Source organism: Anneissia japonica, unplaced genomic scaffold, assembly GCF_011630105.1.
Source record: "Anneissia japonica isolate Jap-2015-1 unplaced genomic scaffold, ASM1163010v1 scaffold14165_len174324_cov138, whole genome shotgun sequence".
In the NCBI taxonomy this organism is placed as follows: Eukaryota; Metazoa; Echinodermata; class Crinoidea; order Comatulida; family Comatulidae; genus Anneissia; species Anneissia japonica.
In genome coordinates, this window is record NW_022714669.1 from 161406 (window position 1) to 180968 (window position 19563).

At 33.0% G+C, this 19563-nt stretch overlaps 1 protein-coding gene across 1 annotated transcript; it reads right to left on the bottom strand.

Moving 5' to 3' along the window:
• Positions 1-1995: 1995 nt before the first annotated feature.
• LOC117109080 (low-density lipoprotein receptor-related protein 4-like) lies at positions 1996-19557 on the bottom strand. The gene is made up of 20 exons (XM_033251322.1): positions 19357-19557; positions 18612-18799; positions 17913-18114; positions 17164-17353; positions 16106-16231; positions 15438-15575; positions 13789-14047; positions 12422-12581; positions 11251-11485; positions 10399-10524; positions 9564-9741; positions 8783-9001; positions 8076-8319; positions 7033-7177; positions 6031-6144; positions 5653-5694; positions 5059-5149; positions 3961-4092; positions 3139-3271; positions 1996-2485 (listed from the first exon to the last, which is right to left on the bottom strand). The coding sequence occupies exons 1-20, from the start codon at positions 19495-19497 to the stop codon at positions 2270-2272; spliced, it is 3279 nt and encodes a 1092-aa protein (XP_033107213.1). The 5' UTR covers positions 19498-19557; the 3' UTR covers positions 1996-2269.
• Between the last annotated feature and the right edge of the window lie 6 nt (positions 19558-19563).

Genomic DNA, 19563 nt, shown 5'->3' on the forward strand with positions numbered 1-19563 from the left:
TAAACAATACTACATTTTCAATATCTACTTCTTTAAACAAAAAACATTCTTGTAAAAACAAAATGAATTCACTAGTCATCAAGTAACATTAAATTCGATCAAACTTAAAACAAGAATTTATATTTTACAAAAATGAAAATTATTAAAACATTTTTTTCTTAATTTCTTCAAAAATTAAAACATATTTTAAAGGAAATCTAAAATAAAATAAGATTCAAGATGCCACCAGTGTTTAAATTATGTTCTATAAAATATTGTATTCTTCACTATAAAAAAATTATACATCTCTCAAGATCGTTATGCTGCTTTGTAATCGATACTAAGAATCTAGCAAGCAAAATGAGTTGATTTTTTTGTGCTTTTAAATCTATTAATTAACACAAGGAAACATTTTTGTAAATTTATGAATTTATAACTTAATAAAAGTATGTCATCATTTTAAAAAGCAATAAATTTTATTACATTCCTTACTCCTAACAACACTTATTAATATTTTCAACATATTTTTTTAATCATCAATTAATTGTCAGTTGTCATGTAATATTCACAATCGTTTTAAGGTTCTAATTCCAATTTTAATTTTGAATCACTTTGTCATATGAAATGTATTAAATATTCAACAAAATATTATTTAGAATATTGATAAATATTGATATAAATCTGATATTTTGTCATTTTTTTACAAATTCAAATTAAATAAGAAAATGAGTTGATTTTTTTTAATTGTTTTTAAAAGGTTTAATTAACACAAGGAAACATTTTGGTAAATTTATGATTCCATACCTTAATCATATTTTTTTAAAGAAGGTATGATCATCAACACAAAAAACCATAAATTGTATTAAATTTCTTTCTCCTAATAACAAATTATTTTTTAATAATCAATCAATAGTTAATTCTCATGAAATTCACAATCGTTTTGAAGTTCTAATTTCAATTTTGTGTCTGTACATTTTGTTAAGAAATTTATTAAATACAATATTCAATAAATAATTATTAAGGTAAATCTGATATTTTGTCATTTTTCACGAACTACATTCTTGTCTGCCACATAAAGCATATTTTTTAATCATCAATTAATGGTTAGTTTTCATGTAATTCACAATCGTTTTAGAGATTCAATTTTTTTTTTTGAGTCTACACTTCGTTATGAAATTTCTTTCTTTCTTTCAATAAATAAGTAAATAATTTTGAAGGAAATCTGATATTTTGTCATTTTTTTCACCATCTGCTTTCTGGTAAAAAAAAAATTGCACAATCTTGGTAAAATCAAGTGTTTGTTATGAAAAATGGGGGATACTGTAATGTTAACCAACTTAACAATATTTTTGACCAAATTTTCTGGTTTGCAATTTTTATTTTTTGTAGCCTATTCCCAATTTTTTAATCAATATTAATACCAGGTGTCAGCTTAGTCTACACCTGCAGAATAAATACCAATATTACATTTTTATTAAAATTATCTGTCAATCAATTGTTTAGGAATGGAACAACCAATTGAAGTCGTCTTCTAGAGAAAGAAGTAACCACTGGAGAGCCAGCCTACTCCTTTAATTGACACCAAGGCAGGAAATTGAAGCCAGGCTGAAATATACCAAACTTTGTCTCTAAGAATAAAAATATATTTGCTCACATTTAATGTGATGTTCATACGTCCCTGTCATGTGTCATTTAGCTAATTTAAATTCCTGTCAATGTAGTAGACAAAATAATTTCTTACATTAACAACCGACAACCACATATTAAACTTGTTCATTGGCCGTGCTCACACAGGTCTGTACACTTTGCACTACCCATTATATTAATGGCACTCTCCTAAAAAAGTTGGGTGTTTTGTGTCTGTCTCCATTGCTCTGCAAAGTGATCCTCCTTCAAAAGTTTTTTATATTGGCACTGGCCTAAAAAAAAAATCTGTATTTGGTAGTAACTCCATGGGTCTGCAAACTGGTTATCCAAGAAGATGTTTGAAGTACTGCCCACACCAGGAGAAATACATTTCTCCTGGTTACACAGTTCTGTATATATTGGCCCAGCCCAAATGGGCTTGCATTTAGGCCCTGTCTGCAAGAGTCTGACATATTAGCCCTGCCCTTATGGGTCAGCTCATCTCTGCATCCTCACAAGTATCTATTTATCTTCTTGATTTATCAACGGTGCACTTATGAGGGCTTCTGATTATGAAATCTTTATTATTTTACCAGTTTTTGCAGTCAATTGAGTTACCACCTTCCGATAAACGACAAAAAAATACATAATACGCATATGAGTTTCAAAAATGAGTTTCCTTGCGCTTGAATAGTACTTTCTCACAATATCCTGGGGTGTCTAGCGGAGGCAAAGCAACGTTCAGTGGCTTCTTCTCTTCTGCATCTATATAAGTTCGTTTCTCATACATATTATGACCTGGTTTTGTTTGTGTTCTTAGCGATTGTATCCCCTGCAGCGGTGCCTCAGCGTCATGTGTAAGCCATGGATAGTTCTCCGTCTGTTGATGAAAATTTTAACATATTCAAAAAAATGAAACAAAAATTAAAAATTGATGAATATTCAATATTAAGGAAATTCATATTCATTGAATATATATTACAAACTAAAAATACCCATATATATAAGTAATTGAGAAACTGTCAAACAAAAATTATAGGATGAAGTAAACAGTGTGATGAAGTGATCATTAAGTATAGAGATACCAGTGTTAAGATTGAGTGAACAGTGTTAGGATGAGGTGAACAGTGTTAAGTTAAGGTAAACAGTGTTAGGATGGGGTGAACAATGTTGGGATGGAGCGAACAGTGTTAGGTTAGATTAAACAGTGGTAGGATTGAGTGAGCAGTGTAAGGGTGGAGTGAACAGTGCTAAGTTAGGGTAAACAGTGTTAGGATGGGGTGAACAATGTTGGGATGGAGTGAACAGTATTAGAATAGAGTGAACATTGTTACGTTAGAGTAAACAGTGTTAGGATTGATTCAACAGTGCTAGGTTAGAGTAGACAGTGTTAGGATGGGTTACCAATGTGGGGATGGTGTGAACAGTGTTAGGATGGAATGAACAGTATTAGAATAGAGTGAACAGTGTTAGGATCGAGTGAACATGAGTGTTTATGAAGTGGATATACATATAATATTATATTAAACCTACTTCCGTGTCTGTGAATCTTGGCCGATATATCCTTCTTGAATTTTGCCGAAGATAGCTCAACTCATCTGTTTCAGGGTCATATCGAAGGTTCGAGGTTACAAGCGAAGTTTGAGATTGGTATTCTTTCTGTCTCCTAATATGACCAAAACAAAAACTTTATAGGTCAGGAAACAGTAAACAAAAAATGCAGCTAGATTTGTAGCAGGGCAGTGGTTAATGTTACATCATCAAAATTCCTAATTCCGATTGGATGTTACTGTGTGCATGGATTGGAATAGGACAAGAACATCCAATCAAAATTAAGAACTGGTTTCCGACTGTTGTAGCAAATAGCCAAGTAAGATTATGGTCAATTAAAAGTAGTGTAAAAATCAGAAATATTGTTGATTCAAAGTAAAAAAAAATATATATATATTAATTTACAACATAAAAAATGCACTTTTATCGATGGCTGAGGTAAGAAAATTATGATTATGGCATAAGAAATGGCATTCTCAGACTTATATTTAAATATAATTTTCCTTTTTTTCTACATTTTGTGTAATATTGAAAGTTTACAGGGCCCGTGCCAGCTAGGCTCCCACCCCACTTGAATCCACTACTGATCTATATATCTGTACAGAGTAGATATAAACATGAACAGTAGAATCATTTCACAATCAAGTGAACAAAATTGTCAGCAAATGCTGTGACATGCCAGTGAAATCATAATCTTCTCATCATTTCCTCCCATCAGTTCCAGGCCCGGATACCAGCGGACACACTAACCAAACCCCATTACTCCCTCCCTCCGCACCATGTTTGCTTCAAATTGTTACATACCTTCTCCAAACTATTATCCAAATTAAAACAACAAGTAGTGAGAGGAAAGCTATAAGACCAGCAATGATGAACATGTAGGTTTTTATCAACCCTGGCTCCTCAGCGGACTGAGAACAGGTACTTGATGTACACCTAAAAAAGTAGATTATTAAACATAGTGTCATTCTTTCATATTTTTCATTGTTCATTCATTCATTTACTTATTAATTCTCTTATTTATTCAGTTATATATTATCAGTACACGATGGCAGTCAATAGCTGAAAAGGCTTGCATAAATATTATAATTAATAAAGTATTAAAGACAATCTAAAATAGCAAACATATGAGGCATGTTGTGGCAAAATGGCTAAGTTGTAGCAAAAATTGAAACTCAAGTTAATATTGGTATTATCAGATACCTGAGTATGTTATCTTTAAAATGAGAGGTCATTCATTCAAATTGGACATTTCAAGCTTAAGTTATTGGAAAGTGAAAGTACAGTACTCTTAGACTCAAGATAAACATGATTTTGAGTAATTGCCTTTCAAAGTTATTTGTACATACATTGTTTAATAGAATGAACTATAAAAAAATAACGTTAAATAAATAATTTGTTAACCACTTCCAGAACTAACACTTTGGGACATGATTAATAAGACATTAAACTGTTGATCTATAGTGAAAAAAAAATTTGGATTTTTAGGAAATTTTTTGAGCTCCCATATTTTATAGCTTAATTACTCAAAACTGGACTGTGCGACAACTTAACCATTTCGCCACAACATGCCTCATATGAATACATATATATTTCCAATAAGTCCCAATAATTCTTAGAATGTCTGTATTACTTAATCCTGCAACTACTAACATTATTAAACAATTTTGGTCAGAACTATTATTTTAAATATAAACACTATGAAAAGAATGATTGAGAACGACATCAATATCAATGCAACTGTTAAATATTAATAAATGCAACACACATGTTTACAATATATTTTGTTCACTTTGGCGAAGATAGCTCAGCTCAACTTCACTTTAAGCATAAATCTGCCCTTAAGAAAATAGCACAGATAACTCAAAGACAGATAATAATAGAATGAAAGAATAAGCTTACCTTATTTCAACATCGTCACTATCTCCATTTGTTGGTTTGTGATTTACTTTAATCCCATTGGGCAGCTCAGTACTTTGATAAACTTCATATTCTGTGAAACACAATAAAATATGAACATTAATTAAGCCATTTTGTAGTTTAAATTGTGCATGAACATATCGATTCAATCAACATACACAAAAATACACCACATACTCACAACGTAGGTTTGTGTTGATTGACCATGGATGGGCATGCGAGCAAGCTCAGCGCTGATTGATTAATTGATCCTTTTTTGAGCTTTTTTTTCAGCTCCGATGACGGCAGGCTGAGTTGGCTGATTGATAATAGATAATTTTTGTATGGGCGGCCGTTAGGTCCAATATGCCTCTATCATACTGCCCTCATTGGAGCTTTTGAGATTACGAGAACTTGTTTTGCTAAAGGATATTTTGCAGTCATTGGTTATTTTGTGACAAGACCTGCTAAATATTTGTTGTTTAGTTATTTCAAATACTTTGCTCTTACTTCTGTTTTCTTGCTTCTATTTCCTTTTGAGTAACTTAACAATGATTAAGCAATAATCGTTTATGTAGATAATAACATATGACTTACCTGAAGGTTTAGTTGATAGGTAACCAACTTCTTCATAAGGCACTGCAAAATTAATATTGCATTCATTATTAATAAACATTTTGACTTCAATAATTACATACATATATTTCATACAGGAGTTAATCCTATAATACAAATTGTAACAGTAGGGATTTTATATCAAGTTTATGAACAGAAATGTGTACAATATTGTAGACTATGTTATTCAACAAAAATGTTTAAATTATACAAATTTTCATTAAAGTAGGATCTGACAAACTATATCGAAAGGGCGGGGTAGGTGAAATGTTCATTATCCTTGAACCAACACTCCAGGCAAAAATAGCCATAGCATAACTGAAAAAATATGCTATCACCAACACGATTGTCGAAACTTACTTGTATAACAAATCTTGTCATCTTTGTGATCGGGACATGCACACACATAACCAGTCTCACGTGCCAAGCATAAATGAGAACATCCGCCATTTTTGAACGCACATTCATTAGAACCTGAATAAACAATAATAAAAAGAAAATATATATTTTTCTTCATAACTCAACCACTATAAATATAAAATATAAAAATGTTACAAAACATAGTTGTTATGGTAATTAAAATATGACTATTAGGCTAACCAAAAGTTACTGTCCATAATTTTGGAATGAAAAAACATTTCTGAAAATACAAATTGCCATTTAAAAATAACACAAAAAAAATTAACTATTGATTATAAATTTCAAAGTCAAGTTGTAGGGATCAGGAAGTACAGTATACATTTGATGTCTGAACAATAAATGCCATTACAAAGAGTTTCAGGAGACAATATGTATTAATTGCATAGAAACTGATTTTTCTAAGACAGTAAAATCTCTTTGACAAAACACTGGCGAACAGTGAATGAGTTACAGATTTTTAAATATTTAAACACTTGTTGGAAAAGGTTTAAAAAAGGGTGGTTAAAAATTTGTTTCCTCCGAAAGATAATAACAACACTAATTTTTTTTTCTCAACAAGCAACAGTTCTTTTCAGAACTATCTACGTGGTGTACTGCAAGCATTCAATATATTTTATCCTTTTTATTGTTGAATTATTTAATTATTAGAAATTTTGATAGCCTAAATGTTTTTTAAATTTTTATTTACAATAACTGACAGATTGGCCACAATATAATAATGTACATTGAGCTGGGGTCCCTGGCTGGAAGAAAGCCATTTCTGGAAGATCTGGTATGACAGTCGTAAAAACATGCAAGTATCATTTGCGAAGGAATGTTAGTTACCAAGAGATAATTACTTGCTCGTGGGAGAGTGTGACCCACCCTAATTTTTCGGGAGAATTCTGTTACTCCCAAGAGACTTGCGACCCCTGACATGGATGACCTCAACATAAAACCTACCATGTTGTCTGGATTTTGAGACCATTTTTATATCCATTAGATATGGAAGATTATTGTTGAAAGTTTTACGACCTTTTCCGGTTGATTTGTGGCCTATTTCAAGTGATTCAGTTTTCCAGTCTGTCCAATACAACCATTCCCCATACTACAACAAAAAAGAAAGAGGGATCAAAGGTCATAGAAGCTCACATCCTTTACAATTGAAGTTGTTTATAATATTTTCATTCCAAACTTTATTCAAATATTACAAGACAAGTTCTTTATGAACTTGTTTAGTCAATGGCTCTGTGCTAGTGATTTGATAAATGTTTACATTAATTTTGGTCAGTAAATATTAACCATACAACAAAAGTGTTTACAGTATATAAAATATCATTTTTTTACAGTACTTTTTAAAGAAAAATCCAACAAATGAAATATACAATTAAGTTCGCATTCGAGCCATAGAAATGTTTGTAGCAAACCAAACTTCCCTAATATTACAAAAAGCAATGTTACGTTTAATATTATTCTGTGATTAACATATACCGTATGTATAATAACAATTACAATAACAATAACGATAGTAATAATAATAATAATATTAAAATATTATAGTATTATAATAATAATAATAATTAGCATTAACTCAGACTTAAGGGTAATATCTTTTGTGTTATTTTCCCCTTAACATCATTTTCTGAATTGTTCTCTAATTACTCCATCATTTAAGTTCCCCTTAAGGTAAGTTTTAGTAACATAATTATAAGAATAATGATAATAACAATAATAATAACAATAATAATAATAATAATAACAATAATAATAATAATGATTACAATGATGATGACATGTTGACGATCAGTACGCCGATGAGGATGACGATACTAGCATGAGCATTTACTGTACCAGTATCCACCCAATATAATTAAAATGGTAAGGATTATGCTGTTCTAAAAAATTATGTAGAAAGCATGAAAATGATTGATAAATGAAATACATTAATGAGTATACATAAATCTATGAGGTAATGATCTGTAAATATTAGGGCTTTAAAAAATTACCAAAGTAATTCCAAATGGTCGGAAGACATCACGGTTCAGTGTTGTTCGAAGACGTCCATCGAAATCGGCCGTATCAATTCTATTAAGCTTGGCATCAGCCCAGTAAATTCTAACGGTCTGGTAGTCGATGGTGAGGCCGTTCGGCCAGCCGAGTCCAGATGCGATTAGAGTTCTACGTGATGAACCATCAAGGTTTGATCTCTCTATTTTAGGGCGCAGTCCCCAGTCAGTCCAGAAAAGTAAACTATGTAGAAATTAAAAATAAACTGGACAATTACTTCAGTATAATAGTAATCATTGCACATGAGGTGACCACTTAGTGTGTTATGAGGCCAGCCACTTTTTTTTATATCAAATTAAGCCTTCTATTGAACATATAACTGAATATTATTATTTAATTTTTTTAAATATTATTCTTAATATATAAACAGTTCATCAAATGTTTCATATCATGTTAATGAATCCTTCTATTGAACATATAATTGAATATTAATATTTAATTGTTTTTAATATTATTCTTAATATATAAACAATTTACCAATTGTTTCATACCATGCTAATGAAGCATTCTATTGAATTTATTATTGAATACTAATATTTAATTGTTTTTATTATTATTCTTAACATATAAACAATTCAGGCATTTTAGAAGTATTTCAATCTTTTTGCAAAGCACCTCGAACAATTTTTTATTGATCATTTCTCACCCTTTGGATGGACATACAGCAATAGCTCTTGGCTCGTCTATATTAGTTGAAATGATAGTCTTTCTGTGGCTACCATCTAAACGAGAAACCTCCAGCGTGTTTCTACCAGTATCAGTCCAATACAGATTCCTTGCGATCCAATCAACGCTTATTCCATCAACAGTTGTTAAGTTGCTTGTAATTATGTCCTCTACATTTGATCCATCATAATCCATACGCCTGTGTATGTAAAAAATATTAAATCATAAATCATAATACATACATGACTAAAGATTGAATAGGTTTGAAGAAATATTTTGTTGTTGCTGTATAATCCATTATTTTCATCATTTATAAATTATTGATTCATTGTACAATACATAATTTTTTCTGTGATCCCCTCCCACACCCTGAAAGTGTAAACAATAAAATTATGATTTTTGAAGAAGTGAAATTTTTAAAAAATATGGATGGTCACTAAGGTAAGATTGGATTGGATTAAATTGGAATTTGATTATTTTACTCTGCAAAACATTAATTGTAAAATGATGGTTAAAAAGTGGAGTTTTATTGAGAAAATACTGACAATGATATATTTCTCAAGGTTTAGATATAAAAGGCACTGTATAAAGTAATTATTGTTGTTGTTGTTGTTGTTATTATTATTATTATGGTGATGATGATAATGATAATAATGATAATTATAGTACGGATATAATATTTTTATATTTCTCCTTCTCTGTTGTTCAATAATTTAAATGCTGTATAAAAACATCACATTTAGACTGAAAGGCTATCTTACCTTATGACATCATTGTAAACGTCGGTATAGTATATCTTCTCATCCAAACTATCAAAATCAATAGCAATGACGTTGATGAGATCAGGAACAGGTAAAACGACATCCACATGCTCAGGTGTGTCCAGCGATATTCTTCTTATCTTGTTCCGATTGGCAATGATTAGGAAATTCTCTGGTACTAAATGAGTGATCAACAATAAAAGTAAATGAAAAACAATATACAAATACACATACAACATTCCTTATTGTCATAAGAGAGATATTTTCTTTGCTTCAAGTTATATCATTCCAAAAAAAAAAAAAAAATGAAAATGGCTTTTACATGAACGATATCGGAGAGTTAATAAAACTTAACTGACTATAACAAGAACAGGGTCAGAAATATGCATATATGTGTCCTACAAAAACACACATGTTTACATACGTTTACGTTATTATTTTCTGAGACCTTTATCCAAGGGACAGGGCTTAAACTACATTCACACTAGACATAATAATGACACGACATGATAAAAATGTGCTTAGTGTTGAAGAATATAAACGACGCAATGATACGTCTTTGTCATGTTGTTATCGTGTCTAGTGTACAGTATATGTAGCTTTTAGTGGAAAGAGCCATAATACATGTTGTACACTAAAAATATATATATAAGATTATTATGTTTTGGTTTTTCAACTGCTTTGTTTAAAACTTTACTAGTTCCCCAAGTCTATGCGTTATTAGGATAGGACATTTTGGTGTGAATCACACCAAGTATAACCAATTGAAGTCGGAAGACAATTGTTTCCAGTGGGGTCCCTCTGGTGGTGAATTGAGCAGAGTTGTTTTACTTACTACTTGGACATGTTCTTAGATCTGGATTCAGTTTGATTCCAGTGGGACAACTGCAGGATATTCCAGTGGGAGTAGGAAGACAGAGATGGCTACAGTTGCCATTGTTACTACCACACTTGTTTGTTCCTGAAGACAAATTGATGAAAAAAATACTGATGAAAATGATGACAATAATAATGACACTACTAGATTTTTTTTTTCATCTGAGAGTTGGATGCAACTGGTTGACATGTTTATTTTCATCAATTTAGTATTTTATTTAAATATTCTTAGCTTTCATTGATGAAAATCTTTTAGTTTGTTTAAAGTACCCTTATTGTGTTAATGTTGTAGCCAGACACAAAGCAATTATTATTATTATTACTGTTATAATGTTTTGCAAGAATAGGCTGGTTTTACTGCATGCAAAAATTTTGAATGTGAAACTAAAATTCTTTTTCCAATTAAAACCATAGTAACTTTTTTACACAGCGCAACTAATTTTCTGCTAGAATTGGGAAGGGAGGTGTGCATCCAGACAAAATGGACTCCCAGCCTGTACTCTTCTGATTGCTGGCAATACACATTTGAATTTAGCTAATAGTTTGACAGATATTAAATTTATAGAACTGTGAAATTGTACTGATTATATTTTTTGATATAAATTAATATATTTAAGAGCAATTTTATCTAATTTTAATGTTTCTTTTATGTTTATGTATCTTAATCGAGTATTATTTGAGTATACTTTTGGTAATCCTGACTTGCCGATATGAAACCTGTTTTATTTTGTGTGTGTATAATTTGAGACAAAATAAATTATATGAAGTAGAAAATAGTGGAAGATAACTTAATACTGTGTGTCAGTCCCACCTGTAACTTGGTTGCTGATGGCATGAATATCCGTCAAGCCAGACAATTTGCCAATGACGCGTGTTTCCTCGGCACTATACCGCTTTTCCGCGCGGTAGATGCCACTACTTGTCCCATCCACTGTCCAGTACATGTAATTACCAGTGACCGTGAGGCCATAGACCTGAGACTGCTTGTAGCCCAACTCAATGAGTACTCGTCGGTTCTTCCCATTGTAATCGCACATCTCAATTTTCTGTTCGGAAAAAACACAGAAATGTATTCACAACTTGAAGATTATGAATACCTTAACATGTTTGCCACCGAGGACAAGAGTTTGCCTCAGACAGGGTTCACTTAGGGTACAAGGACGCAAGTTCATGTCCACACCTGTCAAAAAATACTACTATTGTATTGCATGTAAATTCACTGGCAGTGGGCACCAAAATATGAACTCTTGCCCTACAGGGTCTGGGAAGGACAGGATGTAATGACCTAAAAATAAATATTATATGTTTGTATACAGTATCATCACAGTTGAGTATTCATCATGAATGATAAATTCCATTCTGGGTTGAGGTACTTAGGATTACTTCCCAGTGGTCGGCAATGCAGTTCTTGTCAATGCTACAGTAGGGAGGCACAGACTTTCATAAAGCTATCAGGCTAAAATGCTAAATGAATTAATCTAACTTTCCTGGATGATGTGTTTCTTCTTTTCTTTATTGTGAATTTAATTCATGAGTTTTGTAATTGTAATTTTCTGATTTAAGTGAGCATCACATGACATTCCAGTGTTATTTAACAAATAGCAAATAATTCAAACTTGAACTTCACTTTGCTAATTATGGTGCCACACTTGGCATATGGGAAGGAACTAGGAAAAAAGGCTCGGCATTTAAGCATTCAGGCAGAGGTAAAAAAATTCTAAAACCTGGAAAGTTGTTTTTGAGGAAATGATCAAATATATGTATCCTATAAGCCATTCTTCAACAACTCTTCAATATTTAATATTTATTTATATAAAATATTAAATACAGTATTATTGTGCACCAATTTTCTTGAATTTAAACTATACATCTAACTAGTAAATATTAAATTTATTAATACTAAAAGATTAGATAGTTTTTAGCAATAACAAATTAAAAATCAATTATTCAAGATTTAATTAAATTGAACTACACTTGCTTACATTATATCTTGCATCAGTCCACATCAGCTTGTCCATCTGTTTGTCAATAGTCAGGCCATACGGCCATCCAATATTATAATAGATGACCGGCTCGCGATGGCTTCCGTCCATCCAAGCTCTCTCAATCATCTGCTTACCCCAATCAGTCCAGTAAAAGTACCTGAGAATGACCAATTATAATAACAATTATAATATAGAGGGAAAGTCAATGACACATTTCAGCATCATTGTGCTGAATTGCATATGGGCGTGGTCCGTGACTACTTAGCAGCCGTAAAGAGGCGCCTATAAGATACTGTACATGATCATACCATTTCATAACGAGAGTGCTGAAATGAACAATAACATCCAGGTAATCCCCCTACTTTTCCGAAAGTAATAATATTAACATTAACCTAAGAAAATACAATATTAACACATACTTCACACCACAATTAGACAAGCTCAAAAATCTTTTGATCCACCACAAGGATAAAATTTTAAGAAAGGACACTTGTGGCATTGTATACAAGGTAGATTGCCATAACTGTAACAACACATACGTCCACAGGAGAAATCGGCCGATCCCTAAAAACTAGAATCAATGAACACAAAAAGGAAGTGACAGAACAATGTAAAGGAGTGTTAACTAGATCACACAGACTGTCAGCCTCAAAGCACCATTCACAACTCAGCCATCACTCACCATATGACGTACACATGATCACGTCCCAAACTGGAATACCGTCAGTATTTAGCCAAGGAATCAGAATGTAACACCAAAATTATCAAAGAAGCCATCAACATGACTACACCCCAATAACATTATACAGAGATCAGGGCCCACACGAACTGCCACATATTTCAGATAATATCTTGAAAGAGACAGACCCCCTGCACATCCCGTTTGGGAAATCCCAAACGGTCATCAAAGGCTAATGTTCACCGACATGGTTCATCCGAGTTGACATCAGAAAGCCCACCACTGTCATATTATAAGCACTTATGAATAAGCCTTGCTGATAGCAGGCAAAACATCAAGAAATAAATAGTAACATCTTAAGAACCTTTAGTACACACTTATCGTTTGGATCCAATGAATTTATTCAATAAAAATAACCATAATGATAATAATTTCACTTTATTTTCCTATGATGGTTAGAGCAATCTAACAGAAACATTGATACAACCAACCAGTACTTTTATCTCAAAAATCATATTTTTACACATGGTGTACCGAAATATTTATGATTTTGTTAATATCACTTCGAATGTTTATCATACCATTTAGTTTTCATCTTGTAAACATATGAATGCAATTTTAAACAATATACGATTATAAAACTTGTTGGGCTGTGTCACACAATGCTGATTTGCCCTTTACTTACCCAGCTTCATAATGAAGTACAATAGCCCGTGGATTTGTTATGTTCTCCCAGACGATAACACGCTGATGAGTTCCATCTAAATTTGCCACCGTAATCAGGTCTCTTCCTGTGTCTGTCCAGTATATCGTACGGCCGATGATGTCCACAACAAGTCCATCTGGTATATCAATCCCCTCCTTCACAACATCTTCCATGAATGACCCATCCAAAGGGGCTCGGGAAATTGTTTTCCTGGCTCTATCAGACCAATAAACCATACCTATAAATGAACAAAATGATTATGTAAGAAACAACAACAAAAACCTGTATATATTCTATTAATTTGATTGGCTAAAAACAGGTCATGTGAGATTGATTTAAAATGAATATTATTTGTGTACTAGTCAACATCGTTGAATAATACTTTTTCATCTCTAAGACAAAAATCTCAAATGCAAATGCGAACGAGAAAAATTAGCCTAGCCTCAACCCATGCGTCGTCAACATGGAGTTGGTCATTCAGCAGCCCTTGCTCCGCCGATAAAATGGCAGGTCCATTCGGTACTGGACTATTTGTACTTTTGGGCGAAGAAGGTTTGGAGGAATTACTGAATGAAAGTTATGCCGAATCAACGAAAAAGGCAACAAAATATGCAGTTAAACATATGGAGTATTTCGGCAGCTTCAGCGGTGAGGATTTCAGTCTATTATTAGCCAAACCTTAACTTGATCTATTCCTATGCCTAGGCGGCTAGGCTTGATTCATGCTGGCCTTTGAAAGGAAGATGGGTCCTTGTAGTATTCGTAGAAGAGCATGCCTAGGTGTTGTATAAAAACAAATAATGAATGTTTCTTATTCGTACAATGGGGTAGAATATTTCATTCGGTGAAAGTTTAGATGTTCTATACAACTCGGCTACACCTCGTTGAATAGAAAATCCAATCTTTCACTGAATGAAATATTCTACCCCATTGCACTCAGAAACATTCATTATTTGTATAATAGCATGCAATCTACATACTGTATTTCTATTTGATTTGCAACAAAAAAATGGAAATGGATCAGACTAGAGTTGAAAGGAAAAGAAAGAGAATTACTCAAAGAAAAATATAAGAAAACTACTATTCAGGAAGAAAATAAACAGAGAAAGGAGAGTGGGATACAGAAAGGAAAAAGGTCATCATAAAAATAATTATTGGAAGACTTAGAACACAAACATTCTTATTTGAAACATAATTTACTTATTTTTTACACTTAACCTTACTTGGGTCAGCGTCGCTGCCTCGGTGGTGCACGGTAGCGGAGCCTAGAGCACAGGCCAAAGGTGGAAACTATTGGAGCCCAGCATACCACATTACGTGGCGTATCTGTGCAACCATGGCTACATAGAAAGAGTGAGACCCACCCAAGTACAGCTCATGTAATATAACTGTTTTTATTGTATGTGGTTTCATTAATTTTTTTTTTTTTTTTTTTAATTTTTTTTTTTCATTTTTTGACTTTCTTGAGGAGGGATGCCATTAATGTTTTCTCTTAAATTGATACCAGTGCTTTGTAAATTTTCAATATTATTATTAAAATTATTATTATTGTTATCATCATCATTATTATTATTATTATTATTATTATTAATAGAGCATGCCAGAAAAAGAGTTTCATTCATAAATACCTTCTACCATGTCAACATCCACTGAAATTGCATTCTCCATTCCATATATGGGTAGGACTACGTCAGCCATGTATGGCACATCTAGCGAAACAGCTCGAATATCTTGCTTCTTTGTGAATATGAGAAAGTTATCAAAACCTACAACAAAATTACAAAACAGCTTTTAGATTTATAGCCTATTGGTATAATTAGGTAATTATTTAATAATGAAAAATTGAATTTAGAAGTATCAGTTAAAAGTACAACAGAAAAGCAGCTTCAACCTTCAGTGCATGCACAGGTTCCACAGTTCGCAGTTGCACAATAAACAGTTAAGCCGGGACATCCGTCAGCCGATGAACCCAACCCCGCTCTCTGTGAGTGAAAGACAACGCCACACTGTCTGCTGATTGCCAGAGGCAGGAAGAATAGATCATCGTTAAAGCTATCCATTGCGCGCGCGTTGTGGTATTGCGCTCTCCATAGAATTTCGTTGGCCTATGACCGTCGGATGCAAGGCAGTCGGGTGCAGTAATTGCAGAAGATGCACTTCTGCAACCAACCTAAACCTATTGTTACAAGTCTGGTTTTGATACTGCGTGTCTCAACGAACGATAGGATTAAAAACAAGACAACTCAGTTCAACAGTTTTCAAGTCCGAAATTTATGTAAATTTAAGAGGATCTTACCTTTTTTACATGTCATCTTGTCTGGTCCCATCAGCACACCCTTTTTACAAGCACAACTGTGTCCTCCTGGTTTTATCAAACACAGATCGCTACAACCTCCATTATTTTTCTCACATGGCGATGGCGCTAGGAAGAAAAGTTTTTTAAATTATAAGGAAACTGATCAGTTTGGGTATGAATTAATCTACGTTCACTAAACCAAAAATTGTGTAGGTCACCCTACTAAGCAATGCAGAGGCTTAGTACAATGGGCATCTAACAGATCTTTTGCCTATGTTCCTTAGGGAGCTTTCAATTTGTTTGACAACGTGATGTTTAGACGGATTCATTCAGGCATGAGCGTCATACCGGGCGTCCTACGTTCTCTGCTGCATACGTAGATTTGGTCAAATTGCGTCCTCCCATCTACGCGACGAGAACTTATTGTTCTCGCATGCACAGATGATTTTTAATGGCGTCATTACGTTCTACGTCCTACAGCTGTCATGCAATTCAAAGCACGCTATTAATGAATACGTTTACATTTTTATACAACATTTGTTATTTTAAGGGAGATTTTAAGTTATTGTTTTCTTGTTCAAACATTGTGTTTAGTGACCAGCATTAGAACAGCATATTAGATACACCAGATAATTGTGCAAAAATAATTTCTTATCCTGATTCAATTTTTAATATTATATTCATATCTTTTGATACATATCAAAAACAAGGCAAAATGGAATCATAAACACAACTACACTTTAATATTTAATAATCGCTTACAATTAAATAGTTCCCAATAGAAAGAAAAAGGATCTCTTTATGTTGTATATCTACATACTTTACTACAGGTCTCCATAATACAAAATTACTATTAATAACAAAATAATTATTAGAATACTATTATTAGGACTCTGATTAATATCCAATAATGATTGATTTAATTTTTTGTTTCTGTAATAATTAATAATAAAAATGATTCTTCCTGTGGAAGCAGTTCTTGGGAGGTTTGCCTATGATTAAACAAATTATGTTGCATCAATTAAATTCCCATCAAATAAAAACCACTGTTGACATACTATCCTGTTTGCGTTTATGATAGACATGGATGTCCATCAAATCTTCCAAGTTACTTCTGATAATTTCTCTATCCAGACCAGTTGCCTTATCTCCTGAGTAAATGCTATTGTCCTTCCAATCGGTCCAGTAAATGCGGTCATCATGGATGGCCAAACCAAACGGATGTGAAAGACCTTGTTCGATCAAGTTCTAGATCACAAATGAGGAAACAGAAATTTTATGTCACTCTTAAAATAAGTTTTTTCAAAAAGAGGCAATAATCAAAATTTGCAAAATATAAGAACAATCATGTTGAAGGTTCAGTTAGCAGTTCATTGTAAATGATTCATCAATCCAGTTTTGAGACTAATAAAGTTTACTGAGAGTTTAAACTATAGAGGGCACTGTTCATGTATATATCCTTGGTGGGTACTAGGGGAGGGAAACAGTGAAAATAATGGGTAGGAAGTAGCAGAGTTATTTTGCACAACATTCATTGGCATATCTAGAAGTCTTGAAATAAGAGCGGGGGGGGGGGGGGGTGGGGCACCATGGTAAATGGGGGAACAATCAGGTGAAGGGCCCCTAGCTCACAAAACATAGATGATTTGAGGTGATTTTTAACTACGAGTGCGAATTTTTTGCTTCAAACTTTTTCAGTTGGATGGAAAGGGGGGATGTATGTATGCAAGTGTTTTTTTAGGGGGTATGCACATGACAACATTCTGCAACCCATTAGAGAATAGAGAGCTCAGATTATTTTCTTTACCTGTTTTTTATTGCCATGGAAGTCAGTCATACCAATCACTTTCCTCCCTGCATCGACCCAGAATAGCATATTGGTATCATAATCTATAGCCAAACCATTAGGCCATGTAAGGTTGTCTCTTACAATATCAACGCGGTTTGTACCATCCATCCATGCTCGCTCAATTTTAGGGAAACTGCCCCAGTCCGTCCAGAACATGTATCTATTTAGTAATAATTAATAGAAATAACAAACACTAATTTAATACATTTCCTGGTAAAAGTAAATAGTATTATGGGAATTATTATAGAGAAAAATATAAAAATAAACAAGAAACAGAAGCTCTAATAATACTCTATATTTCATCTTTAATATATGAAACTCAAACTGCATAACTAGGAATGAACACAATACGCAGCTATACAAGTATATACTTAACCATATTTTCCATATTTATTCTCACTCACTTTTGATAATGGTCTCTCACATTTGATCATGGTCTTAAAACATTATTATTGATGTTATTATTGATACTAATATTATTAATATCAATATTATGATAATTATTATCTTGTATCTTGTAACTGGGTTCAATTTCTTTACAAGAATGTTGCTTTTCAAATGAAAAAAATATTGTATTGTATCTGTTATCATCTTCAGTGATGTCACCATCAGGTCATTTACTTCCTACATATACATAAATATTTTGTGTTGTCTTACCCTGAAATGGGGTCAACAACTATGTCCCTGGGGCGTTCAAGATCTTCCCAAATGAGAAGTGCTCGCATACTGCCATCATAGTTAGAAACTTCGATGTGATCATTGCCTGCATCTGTCCAGTACAGCTTCTTATTTATCCAATCAACGGCCAAACCTGCAGGGCTATTTAAGCTAGAGTCAGCCACAATCTGAAAACGGAAAAAGCAAGTTAAAATTTTAAGTAAAATAAAATTCACAAGTCCACTTGGACTTGGTGGATAACAATTTGGTCCTCAGGTTCGTGGTTTCAATCTTTCGCCATGTATTTTGCATATGCATTTGAATTTTGCAATACAGCAGCAAGGATTAAAACTACTACATAGATTCTAGGTATCTGATTGGTTAAGAAGCAGGCAAAACTTCAGCCATCACTCCTGTGACGTTGGTTAGGTTGATATACTTTTTTCACCCTAAATGACTTTCTTGCCCTGTCGTGAGGTGTAATCTCTAGGTCCCACCTATAAGTTGGTTGCTATGCAATTTATGACACGCTTGTACGATAAAGAAGACGTGACCTCTACGATGCTGAGAGAGATTAGTCCAGTCCTTTGATTGCCTAGGCCTAGTAACTAGTAAGCCTCGTGAATCCATCTATGAGGTATATAAAACATATATTGACTGCTCTAGTTTCGGGAAACAGTGAAATTATTAAAATATTATGTTTCATAATTAACAATTTAAAAAATATTATTAATAATGAACATACTTCTTGGTCTGTTCCATTGAAATTAGCTCTTGAAATAGAATTAACATCAACATCGGACCAGAATATCAAGCCCTCATTTTCGTCCCAGTCGAGGGCGACTGCAGTCTGAATGCCAACCAGTGGTAATATAACATCCGTCATGTCGTCAGTGTCAAACGAAATCCGCCGGATATCAGAGACTCTTGAGAATATCAGACCTTCCTCAAT

Excerpts from the sequence above, each read along its gene's own strand:
- LOC117109080 (XM_033251322.1), bottom strand. The coding sequence starts at position 19,497 with ATGACGGATGTTATATTACCACTGGTTGGCATTCAGACTGCAGTCGCC. Across the intron at positions 4,093-5,058 it reads AGTGACGATGTTGAAATAAG|GTGTACATCAAGTACCTGTT; the intron begins GTAAGCTTATTC and ends CTACTTTTTTAG. Across the intron at positions 2,486-3,138 it reads CAAGATTCACAGACACGGAA|ACGGAGAACTATCCATGGCT; the intron begins GTAGGTTTAATA and ends TTTCATCAACAG.